This window comes from Mauremys reevesii, linkage group 1 (genome assembly GCF_016161935.1).
Source record: "Mauremys reevesii isolate NIE-2019 linkage group 1, ASM1616193v1, whole genome shotgun sequence".
NCBI lineage: Eukaryota > Metazoa > Chordata > Testudines > Geoemydidae > Mauremys > Mauremys reevesii.
In genome coordinates, this window is record NC_052623.1 from 249,034,791 (window position 1) to 249,047,454 (window position 12,664).

General features: G+C 46.0%; 1 protein-coding gene across 6 annotated transcripts in view; it reads left to right on the forward strand.

The window, feature by feature from the left end:
- The window catches only part of MICAL3 (microtubule associated monooxygenase, calponin and LIM domain containing 3), a 261,040-nt gene extending 250,104 nt beyond the window's left edge, over nt 1–10,936 (forward strand). For all 6 annotated transcript variants that reach the window (XM_039545905.1, XM_039545912.1, XM_039545923.1 and 3 more), the window contains 3 exons: nt 1,888–1,987; nt 3,239–3,312; nt 3,405–10,936. In XM_039545905.1, coding sequence (XP_039401839.1) covers nt 1,888–1,987; nt 3,239–3,312; nt 3,405–3,589 — 359 coding nt within the window. In that variant the 3' untranslated portion in view covers nt 3,590–10,936. The remainder of the gene's footprint in view (nt 1–1,887; nt 1,988–3,238; nt 3,313–3,404) is intronic.
- The last annotated feature ends 1,728 nt before the right edge of the window (nt 10,937–12,664 follow it).

Below are 12,664 nucleotides of genomic sequence, written 5' to 3' on the forward strand. Positions count from 1 at the left end.
ACTCTGCTTTCCGTGGTGCTCTCATATCGATTGTCCACCCTCCCTCCCCACCCCTCCCACATCCCTCTGCTCATTGGCTGTTAAAAACAAATACATAAATACATACAATCATGGGTCAGTAGCAAGGTGTATTTGGCTGTTTCTTAGAGGCATTTATTTTACATCCTGGCACTGGAAAGGGTGGGGAGACTTCCCAGTGCTTTCATGGCGCCACTGCACTGGACATCTGCATGTCTAAGCTCCCCCCTCCCATGGCCACCTGGGCATATTGTGCAGAGAGGTTCAGAAAAGAATGCTTGGAACTGAGCAACAGACTGGTATAAAATCCAGAGAGCCAGAATCTGTTATGGGGGACCAGGGGGCAGTATCCCCTAAACATTTACTATTTCTGTATTTCAGTAGCAGGTATTTCTAAGCAGGAAAGCTGCTGCTTAACAGGAGGTACGGGATCTCCCATGTGACCTCAGTGTAAGGGCTGGTTGGAGCTAGGGATGGAGGCAGGGCACTGATATGAATGTACTGATCATTGGAGTGGCACATATTTCCAGCTTTCTCAGTATTTGGAATTTAAATAGCAAACCTTCTGTTTGGTTGTTTCTGGTCTCCATAAGACTGTGCTTAAAAGAGAAGCTGCTTCTAATATAGATGCCGAGTGTCCATAATGCATAACTAGGCAGAGATGTCAATTAAGCTAGGAAACCTTGTTAGTCTGTGGAGAGTGAGAGAAGATGAGGTTCAGTCGTGCAGCTGGCAGAGGCCTGCATCATAAACACCAACAGGTGCTCGGCTCAAATCTCTGCACATTCGAGCTCAGTTTGGAGGCCTCCCTCTTGCAGCAAACTCCATGCACGCAGGCAGCCACCCAGTGAAGGGTCAGAGAGGTCCCCCTGGATGTAGCTCATTGCAGGATCAAGGGGCCCAAAATAGGCGTGACCTTGGAATAGCTTCTATGGTGTATTCTTGGGTCTGAGGCATATCTCAAATCACTGCAGAAAGTTCTAGAGAACATAGTGTAGCAATTTAATCTGCAATATATTTGACACCATTGGAGCCTTGCCTGTGGGTTATGAGATGAGGAGGCGCAGGGTTGTTTCTTTTAAAATAAAATAAAATGAAATTTTAAAAAGTGAGTTCTGAAGTGGGTTCTCGCTCTCTCCCTTTTATATTAGCAAATGTAGCATGGGTTTCTGTGCGTGTAGTTCTAATGCTGATGAGCAATTCTAGGAATAACGGACTTGTAGGATGCAGTGAACTGCTGTTAATAGATGCACTAGGAGAAGGCTCACCAAAGAGAGTGGCGATGCAGCAGGAAGGAACCACAAGAGAGGAGAATTCTTCAACGGATGAGCCAGTGAAAAGGCAGGGTTTCAATAGAGGTAGGCAAGGGGCCACTCTTAGCCAGTAAAAGAACTGATTCAGTTCATGTGACTGACGGACAGGAGGGTATAACATATGGGATACAGATTGGGGGTTTTGGAGTGTGGGGGGAGGTTCCAGTCAGCATACATTAAAGGTGGTAACATGAAGGAGGTGCAAAAAAGGTTGTTAAAGTTCAAGGTCATTTAGGGAAGCCTAAATAGAAATGAGCCACTAAATTATGGGTTTACCATAGTGAGAAGAGGGCAGGGAGGAGCAATGGCAAAAACGGATTCAGAATGTGTTGATCCAAGGAGGAGAGAATCCTTTCGGAGGTGACACCTACAGTTCTGTGCCCTCCTCTTTCTGTGTGCCGTAGGCAAACTAAACGGACCCGGCTTGGGAGTGCTCTGGCAGCATCTTGCTCGGCTTTCTTTGCACATTTTGCCCCCATTTTTGTTCCTAGCTGTCGGGGCTCATGGGGATGGCAGGGCATCATCCTGAAAACTTACAAGGTTTCTCTCTTGGCAGGCATGGGGAAGAAGGATGATCCAAAGCTGATGCAGGAGTGGTTCAAGCTGGTGCAGGAGAAGAATGCTTTGGTGCGCTACGAGTCTGAGCTGATGATATTGTGAGTGAGCAGAGGCTTTCTGCATGGGGTAGCACAGCTTCAAAGATGAGATTACTCATAGATAGTACTGGCAGGGTCTCCTTCCAGCACTGTCGTAAGAGTGGTAAGAGGCCAATAATAAGTGTTCAGAAGCCTCTTGGATAGAATGCAGTTCCCAGCCAGTAAGTTGTTAAAGGTACATTTTGGAAGAGTCTCTAGTACAAAAAGAACTTGTGATGAGTGGAAGCACAAAAGGTTTGGATAAGTCCTAAGTGTGAATGTTAACCAAAGGTTTGAGCCCTCCCACTGTCCTCCCAGGCTCTTTCCTTACAAAGCATCCCTTGCTTGCAGGTTCAGCCCCAATCTTTCATCTGTAGTTTTAGTGGCAAGTGGTCTTCGGGGAATGACTGGGCAACCCGTTCTCCTGCTGGTCCAGGGTCCTTTTTTGAATGCAGTCAAGCTGTCTGCATTCCTATCCCTTCTTTAAATGGGTCCTGTAGTCCTCTGTTTCCAGTGGGACCCCACAGCCTTCCAACTGGGCGCAGATGCTACAGCTCTTTTCCAGCTTAGGAACACCTGGGACTTCCATAGTGTTTATGCACCAAAGTGCACTGCATGCTACTGAAACAAGTTTCTGAGCAAGCAAGACTTGACTTTGGTGTTTCAAAAGCTCAGTGTGCTCTGGGATGCTACTACCAGAGAAGCCCCAAAATGCTGCTCAGATTGGAATCTGAGGAGGCAATGCCCTCAGTCGTCCATTATTTGGCAGGTAACTTTTTCTTCAGAGTGGGATGTAGCAGGAGGGAGACTTGCACAGAGGTAAAATGTGGCTTGAGCAATGACTGCAGATGCATCTGCTCCTTCATGCTGTTTCTGTCTTGGATTTGAAATCCAGCTGGTAACACTGTGAATAAAATCAGTCTAAGAAAGCAGCTGAGCTGGTTGCTGCCCAGACATGTGAAAAAGGGAATCTCTCTCCACAATCTTCTCTGTCTTTCTCCATCTGCTCACTCCTGTTGAAGACCGGTGCTGTGGAAGCATTAAGATTACATTTTAATCAGGAAAGAAATGGCTACACATCTCCAGTGTTGTTCCAAAAGGAGTCAGAACAGTGCTGAAAGGCGGGGAGGGGTCTGGGAAGGTAAATACAGTACGGTGGGAGGAGAGTAAACACCAGAATATTTTAATTTGCTTAAGTGGCAGTCTGTGTGGTGGCTCCTTGCCAGCCCAGCACGCGCCGTAGGTTCATTCTTGATTTGTTTCTCCTTTCAGTGCTCGAGAACTAGAGCTGGAAGACAGGCAGAGCCGGTTACAGCAGGAACTCCGGGAGAGGATGGCAGTGGAAGGTAAGGGTGAAGAGGACCGACAATCCATGGAGTACGTTCATGTATTTGTTTCCAGTCCTGGATCCTTTGACGCTTTTGATTTTTTTCTCCAGATCACTTGAAAACAGATGAGGAGCTGTCAGAAGAGAAGAGGATCCTGAACGAGATGCTAGAAGTCGTGGAGCAGAGAGACTCTCTGGTGGCCCTCCTTGAGGAGCAGCGGCTTCGAGAAAAAGAGGAGGACAAGGACCTGGAAGCTGTTATGCTTTCCAAGGGCTCTAGCTTGAACTGGTCCTGAGCTAACATACTCACCTCTGCTGGTCTGTGCTATCCAGTTGGCCCATGCTGAATTTGCCAGAACTACCTGGATCGAGAGATCTTGAGGGAGAAACCTTGTTAAGGGTTCTGCAGCATGCAGGAATTCAGTTTGAAGCACCCAGAAGCCTTTTGACAAGTGGGTTTGGTTCTAGAGGCTTGGGTCCTGCACAACGTCTGCAAACCAAGCTGAAGATGATGGCCTGAGATTGCGCAGTCTCCTTGGGGTCCTGTACAAGGGGCCATCAGGATTTGTGATATGAGGGAAAAGGGTAAACTTTTTGTGGAGGGATTTATTACCTTTTAATGGGGGGAAAACCCTTAACCAAACTGGATTTGCTGCAGTCTGATCTCTCTCCCTTTTTCACTATTAGCATTTTTTAATAAGAGGGAGAGAAATGGCTACCCTCTCCTGAAAACCACAGCAGCCTGTAGCAGTCCTTGAGGGAGTTAACCAGCTAAAGGAGAGCTCCCAAAGCCCAGAGCAGCACCTTCTTTGTTTTATTGTTCCTCCCCACCAAAGAAACAAACCTGAGGTGAGCATTATGTATGGATGTGAAGGAACACTGGGAAGAGAAAACATTGGTGGTGTGTTTGTTTGAAACCTCTTCTGTCCATCCTGACTTTTGCGGAGACAAGGGCCTCAGAGGACACACGCTCACTCTCTCTATCGTACTTTCCAGAGTTATGCTTATGAGAAGAAGAGTAGAGAAAGAGTGGGGAATTCTCACCCACTTTGCTACACACTGGACAGAGAGCTACTGCTGGTCTCGTGTCTTCATGGCCACTGTTCAAAGGCCAATAAGTTTCTGTGGTTTGTTTTTTGTTGCGACCATTTTGACACTGGAAAATACTGACTTTGTGGGACAATGGTAAGTGTTTTGAGAGGGGAGAGGGGGGTCGTCAAACGGCATTCCCTGGCTTTTAAACCCAGAGAGGGAGCCACCTCTGGATGAAACGTTGTTGGGACTCTTCCGTGTTTGTTTGTTGTTTTTCCCCTCTCTTTCATTTTTGCACGTCAGAAATGAAGCTTAAGACCTGCCTGGGTCCTCAGTCACCTTGACCCTTTTATGTCAATTAACTTATTTTTTTAATACTTGAAAGAAGATTCATTTTTGTACCTTTTAAGAAACAAATGGACAAGTGAGTGATGGGTGTGTGCCTGCTGCATCCCACAAGCTCTGCTTCTATATTACAGGACTCTTGTTACCTGTGGCTATTTATTAGTATTGTTATTAATAATGTTATTGTTTCACTTCTTGAGTTGGGGAGGAGTGTGTGTTTTAACTCTAGGAGAGCAAGACACTACCACAGATTGGTCCCTGCTTTGCATACAGGGCAGACTTCATGGACTCATGTATGCATCCTGCCCTAGCCAAGTCCTTTTTATGGTGAACTCCTGCACATCCATGGAGTTGTGAGAATCCAGTAGTGTTCATAGCAGATTTTCCCTCTGTATCCCGGGTTCCTTCTTTCTGGACTAACAAACCTGTAATTTATTTGAATACCATTAATCGTTTGTAACAAGAAAACCAAAATTGTGACCTAAAAATTATCCACCAATGTCTCCCTTCCACTTAGAGGGTGAACCCTGCCATTGTAAAAACTGCCTAGACTGACTTCCAGTTTAGCAAATTAGGCACAATTCTTTCTGCATCTGCCAAAGCAGGCTCCTTTCTGCTCCACTCCCAGAGCTGCTGCCTTTGATCCAGGAGGGTGCCCATTGTTCTCCAAGTTGCAGTAGTGGGCAGGACATACAGTGAGCAATCCAGCTACCATGCTGGGAAGGACTCTGCCATCTGTCACCATTTGGCAGACTCCAAAAGTACACTACATCCTTAACCTATCCCACTGGGCATAGGGCATGATGCCAGGCATCCCTCTTAACTTTGAATTTCCTAGCCGAGTTTGGTTTGTGTCACATCCTTAGCATGATCCACTGTTAGTGTGTTTTTCTCTGGGGTTTAAGCTTGATTCCCCCGGTATCTGAGAGCGAGTGTCCCATTCCTAAACAAATCCATACAGCACCATTGAGATTGCTGACGCCATAGCCTGGAGTACAGGCTGGGGATGGAACAGATACACAATCAGTGGGGTACTTCTCATTTAATCTTCTGCTGTATCCGAAAGGGACTCTCCTTTCTGCTTTGGGGAGACTCCTTGAGTTACTCGCTTCCAGTGTTCATAAAGGACATGGATCCTTCCTTTTTGGCCATCTGCTCCCCCCCAGCAGCGTCCTCTGGATTCCTGTGGGAGCTTGGAGGAGCCCCATGTCTGTTTTCTCGACTTCGCACCACTGTTAGGAACCCATGCCATGCCCACTGTACTTCAAGCAGAGGAGGAGTGGATGGGACACTCTCCAGAGACCATCTGCAAAGCTGTTTAGTTGGCTGCGGAAACATACTTTCTCCCACCCGACCCCAGCCCAGCTAGCAGGGGCTGAGCAAGCTGTCTCCTATGCTTCCTGCTCTTTCCATCCCAGGAAGTATGTGACCACAAATTAAACCCAAGGTTTAGTACAGCAATGCAGAGAGCCAGCCACTATGTTACTTAACAGTGCACATGCTAGGTATCCAGAGCAAAACTCCTGTGAAGTGCTGGCATTCCAGTGGAATGTCTGCACATAGACCTTCACCTGCCTGTGTAGTGAAGCGGCAAGCTGTAGCTGCAGACCCAGCAGGGGGAGTTTACACACACTGTTTTTGTAGGTTGCACCACAAAAATAGTGACTTCTGCGCGTGCGCGCACGCACACACGCGCACACACACACACAAATTAGGGTGGCTCTTGCTGCCTGTTTTCCTAAAATCAGCCTCACCCCATTTTAATAGCCCACAGTGTTTGAGGAACACAGCTGATTTTGGACTGGAGATCATTAAATATGCACTGCAAATAAAAAACCAAAAAGCTACCCTGCCCTCCTCATTTATGCTGTATAAAAAGAGCCTCTTGACATAATATTTTTTAAATTGCTGGTGGCTTGTTACAGAAAAAATATGAGGTTCCCACTTTTCTCTTTGTGCTGGCAGACTTGAATAGTGATGTCACAAGGTTCTAATGTGACAACAGCCCTCCCTGCCCCCAGCTAAAAGGGTGGTGGGGAGATGCGTGTTCTTAAACTCTGCAACCCTTCAGGTCTCACTGGCCTCAGAGGAGAAAGTAAGGACCTAATGCACATGTAAAAACAAGAAAAAAAGAAAAACAATTTTAAAACCAAAATTGAGGCCTGTTTTACATCATAATACTGTTAAGGGCACAATTTGTATTTGCAGTTCAGTTAAATTTTAAGAAAATCCATCACATAAGCACTAGTTTTTAATTAAAAATATTTAGTTTTTAGAATGAAATATAGAGACTCTTGTCACATGAAACCATCTGGGTGCGTATTTTCAAACTGCCTTCTTCGCAACTGCTTCTGAGCAAGGTGTTCTACAGAGCCGTCCCTTGGGTAGGGCGAATCGGGGCAACCACCTTGGGGGGTCCCATGGGCCAGCACGATTGGCCAGTGCGGTCAGTCGTGAAAGAGATGAATCTGTCACTTCCGCCCTGGGCCCCGCTCCCCCCTAGGGACGGCCCTGGTGTTCTGACTCTTCGAGCTAGTAGAGATGGATAACAACAAAACTGTGGCAATGTTCACTCAGTGATACGTGCTGCCTTGAATGTGAGGGAGGCCAAAGGCCTTCAGCCTCGGAGAAATATGCATCTATTAGTACAAGTGTGTGCCCCCATAGATGGTACTAACCAGACCACGGGCTGGCTCAGCAGTGGGGCGAAAGCTGAGTTTGGAACCTAAGCTCCATGTCTGTTCCTAAACTGGCTGAGACTGGGGACATGCAGGAGGCAGGGTACTCAGTCCCTGGGGAGGAAGGAGTCCTACGCTTCAGACTGCTCGTATGTGGATGGAGGACAATCCAGCGCTGGGCTAAAGGGACTGGTTCAATCGAATGTGAAGCCCTAACCCTTGCTGGGGAGAGGAAAGAATAAAAGAGGAAACGGGGGTGAGGGAGAGTCTCCAACCAAAAGAATTGGGTTTTTTATTTGGGGCAATACAAATAATTTTAAAACTGATTTCCAAACAAAAATCTCATCTCATGGGAACGAGAATATCTTTTAACATGGATTCCTTTTTAAGTAATCACCAATGACTGTAAAAGCCACCAGGGTTGTGTCCCAAGCCTCAACCCAAGCTGCTGCCCCTGTGATAGGTGGCCTGAAGCTGCTCTTTGAAAAGAAACTTGCATTTCAGATGAAAAATGGATTTTAGGAATTGGAAGAGGGGTAGGGGTTGATTTGAGATTTGAAAAGCAAACTGCATTGACTAGTTATAATCCCTTAGGGTGTGTGTCTACCACAGTGCGGGGAGAGCCTCCCAGCCCGGGTAGACAGACACAAACTAGCTCTGCATGAGCTAGCATGCTAAAAATAGCACTGTAGACATTGCAGCACAGGCTAGCCACCCAAGTACAAGCCTGTCTGAGCCCGGAGGCTAGCCCCTGCTGCCACCCTTGCCGTAATGTCCATGCTGCTCTTTTGTGTGTCTCTACCTGAGCTGGGAGGCACCTTCTGAGCTGCAGTGTGGACATAACCTTAGTGCCTGATCCTGCAAACAACATACTACTGGGCATAGCACTGACCACTGTGAGGAGTCCCTTCAGGGGGACAACACATTGTAGTAAGTACTATTCTTGATAAGTCTTTGCAGCATTGGGTGCTTAGCTAAATAGATGTTACAAAATGTTTCAAGCCAGCTTCTAGAATCCCTGTCACTTGTTCAGTTTCTCCAACACATGGGGATTATCTTTCTCAGTAGAACCTGCCCCTTTGATGCTGCCTCTCCGCTGGGATCTCCTGATGACTCAGAATTGGGAAGTTCTAGAATATGATAACAAAAATACATATCTGTATAAGACTTGCCTTACAACTTTGAAGCTTTCCTGTACTTTCCGATGGCAGTGCTGATCTCTTCAGCCCTACGTTAATTCATCCTGGCTTCTTGTTTGGTAATTAATTGTTTTTCAATTCTGTTCAAGATATTTAACATTTATTTTTTACTCATTTATTCGTCTTCCCACCGAACATAGGATCTTTCTTCTTGTACCATAGTCTCCGAGAACAGCTCCCACCTGAAGCAAGGTGATTTCAGGAATGTGATCTCTGTTGGGAGCACAGTACCCAGTGTACAGCCCTGCCTGCTGTGGGCGGTCGCATGCAATGAGCTCCACCGCTTTTAATTTCCATTCTCTGAAAGTGAGCATTAAAAATAGACCTTGATGGCCGTATGCTTAGCTCCTGTGGTCAGTCACAAATGCTCCCTCCCACCCCAGCCTCATCCAGTAATCCAGCCCTCCCCAGACAGAGTCTAAACTATAACAATGCAGGAATAAATAGGGCACTAATGTTTCACTAAGGAAAAACTCCTGATATCCTTTTCCTTTAATAATGTTGTTGCTTGTTCATGACTGTATTGGTATGAGAAAAGTTGCTATGGTTAAGTAATCCTGATTTTATATGCATGGCTGATGCATTGTGCCCTGATTCCTTTGACTAGTTTTATAAAATGAAATTAAATAATCCTTATATTTGAGAAATGGCTCCTTCTGCTACAGGTCTCTCTGCATCAGAGATGTTCTCCCAATCATTAGAAAGGTTAAACATTCATGAATTGCCCATGCAATAACCACTCTGAATCTTGCCCACCTCTTCCCTTTGTGAGTGTCTGAAATCTCAGAGGTAGAACAGCAAAAGAGCTAAATACTGGCTTCATATTTCCTAATGCACTTTGTGGGCTGAGCTGAAGAACACCTGGGGCCAGCTGACGGAGTGGCAATGTGTGCTGCCTGGAGTTAAGTTCCCCTGTGCCTGGGATGGGGTTCCCCTGAAGTACTGGACAGAGTCAGACTCCCCTGTACCTAGAGTGGGAACAGACCCCTCCACTCTGAGGAGCAAACTAAGATGAGGCCAGCGCTTGTGCTCAGGGCTGGGATCAGGTTGGGAAGAGGGATCGTCCTTTCAGAGGGGCAACTCGGCAGCCTGTCCTTGTGCACTTGTGAATCATGAGAGTCTACCTATACCAAGCCTGCTCTGGAGATCATTCCTCCAGAGAAAAACCGTGCAAAGGGAAGGACATGAATGTCTTTCAGCTCGAACTTCCAAATACAATTTTGTCTTTTTAACTTAACCAAAACTCCATTTGTCCAATTGGGGTTGGAGAGTGGCTCCTCTTCTTGCAAACTCCATTGCTAAACATATCAAGATAGGATTATAGAGCAACAGCAGGTTTTAAAACAGTCACGTGAATCTGTTTTTCTCTCCCTCTGTCTCCGCATTTCCTGTAAATATTTGTTTGTGTGTTGGCTGTACAAACACCAATGGATCCTTGGTTCACCCTGGTGGTCAAAAAATGAGTTTTGCAGTGTCCAGGCCTCCATCAGAACACAGTGCTTGCACAGAGCTAGTTAGCATGTTTGTCTGCACTTCGTGGTGGTTTTTAATATTTTTATACATCCTAATCAAGAACATTTTAGATCATTTGAAAGGTCTAGATTGCATGATCTGGAGCAGCCATTGGTTCCATTTTTTAACAGTTGATCCTAAAACATTCACCACCACTTCCTTTGGTTAAAACTTTTAAAATGAAATTTTGATTAACTGTTTACATCGGATGCTGATGGATAAGAAGCATTGCATAATTTAATCTCATATGTAAAAATGTGAAAAGCCACAACATGGCTCTCAGGAGTTGGAACTGCTACCATCTGCAATAAAAAGAAGTCTCTAAATATACCATGAAACGGCCTGTATATAATTCATGGGAGAAATCACTTCCTCTTTGGCTGATGCACGATAACAGAGATTAGACGCTTTCTGAACGTTCCTGCTTTTGGAGATGCTTAGAACGGTGCTATATAGGCAGTGGAGTTGAACAGACAAGGGTGTCATGAAAGGTGTAGATGTGAAGGAGAAAATGCCATGTTATGATGGCACTGCAGTAATTTAAATAATTTTCTCTCTCTCTCATATATATGTATGTGTATATATATGTGTGTGTGTGTGTGAAGTCCAGTCCAATTGAAGGGATTTGCTTTGGCACCTTCCCCTTGGGATGTGAGTGAACTCTGATATTCAGACTGTTCAAGGCTTTTATAGTTGGTGAGTGTGGAGTGTTAACAGGAAAGTGTGTACCCTACATGTATAAAACATCCAGCCTGTTTTCTTTGGTTTGGTTGTGTTTTATTTTTTGTTTTTTATGCACACTTGCTTTGTTGGTTGAGATTTTAGCACCTCAGGTGGCCAACTGAACTAAAAAATAAAGTCATTCATTATTTTTTTCTTTTTGTTGCTGGAGTTGCCATTTGTTTCACTTACCATTTGTTTGCTTGCTTCCATGATGGACTTCAAAAGAGGGAATAAAGGGGCAAGAGAGGTTGATCCTGTCATTAAGACACAGGGCTGGGTGGTAGGAAACCTGAGTTCTGCTCCTGTCTCTGCCACGGAGTTACCTTGAGCAAGTCACTTATCTTTGTGCCCCAGTTGCAGTATGTGAGGTCTTTTGACCTGAGATACAAGAAACAAGTCTGCTGTTCTGTTCGGACAAAGCTCAGCACTATGGCCCATCCTTTCCCCGTCTCGTACATGATTTCTCAGTTCTTCTCCAGGGGAGGAGCTGGCAATGGTGAAAGATGAAATAGCCTAGAGGGTGCTGGCAGGGTGGGAATATAGGAGCCAAATGAATCCTAGGAACTGGTACCAGGCCATAAAGCTGGGAGAGGGGAGCTAATGTCTAAGTTATAGAGGGGCCTTGTGCTAGTTGTAAGCCCTCTTTCAAAGGAGATGCCCACTGTTCCTCAAGTTGCTGCAGAGTGTTTCCGCCTAGTGGAGAGCCATAGAGCCAGCAGATGGGGTGCTGTCCGCCTTTGGAGCAGCTGGTTTTCCTTTGGAGTAATAAAATCAGAAGGAGCTGCCTCCATCTGCATTAACTTAGTGACACGGGCCATTGATATGAGATCAAACCACTGGTCTGGCTCTGCCCCTGCCTTCGTTCCATGCATAACACTGGTGCATGCTCTCATCGCCAGTCTCTTGCAGCATTAGATGCCATGGTGTGAGCGATGTGCAGTCACTCGCTGCTTTCCATTAAATGTCCCTGCTCAGTTCTGGTGTGCATTCCTATCCCCTCACCTCACTCTACAGTCCCAGCATAAGCTGTCCCTGCTCTCCTTGCTGTACTAAACACCCCACACTGCAAGTGACACCTGCACCTGCTCCTTTCTAGGTCTCTATACCATATGCAGTACACATTCCATTAGTTATACCAACACATGGTCCACTCCCAGGCCCCTCACTGTGTGCATCTTCAGGGCCGATTAGCTACAGTATCTGCAGCTGTGGAGCAATGTCTGCAACAGATTGGAAGGATTCAGAGACTAATCTGTTTGCCTTCAGTGGGGAGAGCCTTCCAGTCTGAGTTATACCTGTTCTAAAAGAACAGGCTTTGGCCCCAACTGATAGGTCATGTTCCCTTAATGAATGAGCCCATGTGATACAGGGTTGGAGCAAAGGGGCTGGGAGCACAAAGAAACTTGGCTGCTAATCCCAGTGACACCACTAACTGAGAATATGACTAAGCAAGTCACCAGACCTCCCCATTGCCTTGTTCACCCAGCAGGAAATTTACAGGGTGTTCGGAGAATCCCAGATCGGGAAATCCTCAATGTTGAAAGTAAAGCTTCTTGCAAACATCTATTCTTCTTTATAGTAAGTAAATAAACCATGTTTTGGAAAATACAAGCTGCTTTGCTATGCCGATGAGGCTGGGAGGGACTGATGTGACACACTGGCTTCCTGCTGACTAGTTTATTCCTCATTGTTTGACAGCTCCTTCTCCACAGACTGTTTGGGGATGCCATCACTTCTGTCCTCCAGGTGGCAGAGGGGAAACAGCTCTGTCCTTTTTAATATAGAGAGATGATAGATCAGGGATTGCCAATCTGTGGCTCCAGAGCCGCATGTGACTCTTCAGAAGTTAATATGCGGCTCCTTGTATAGGCACCAACTCGGG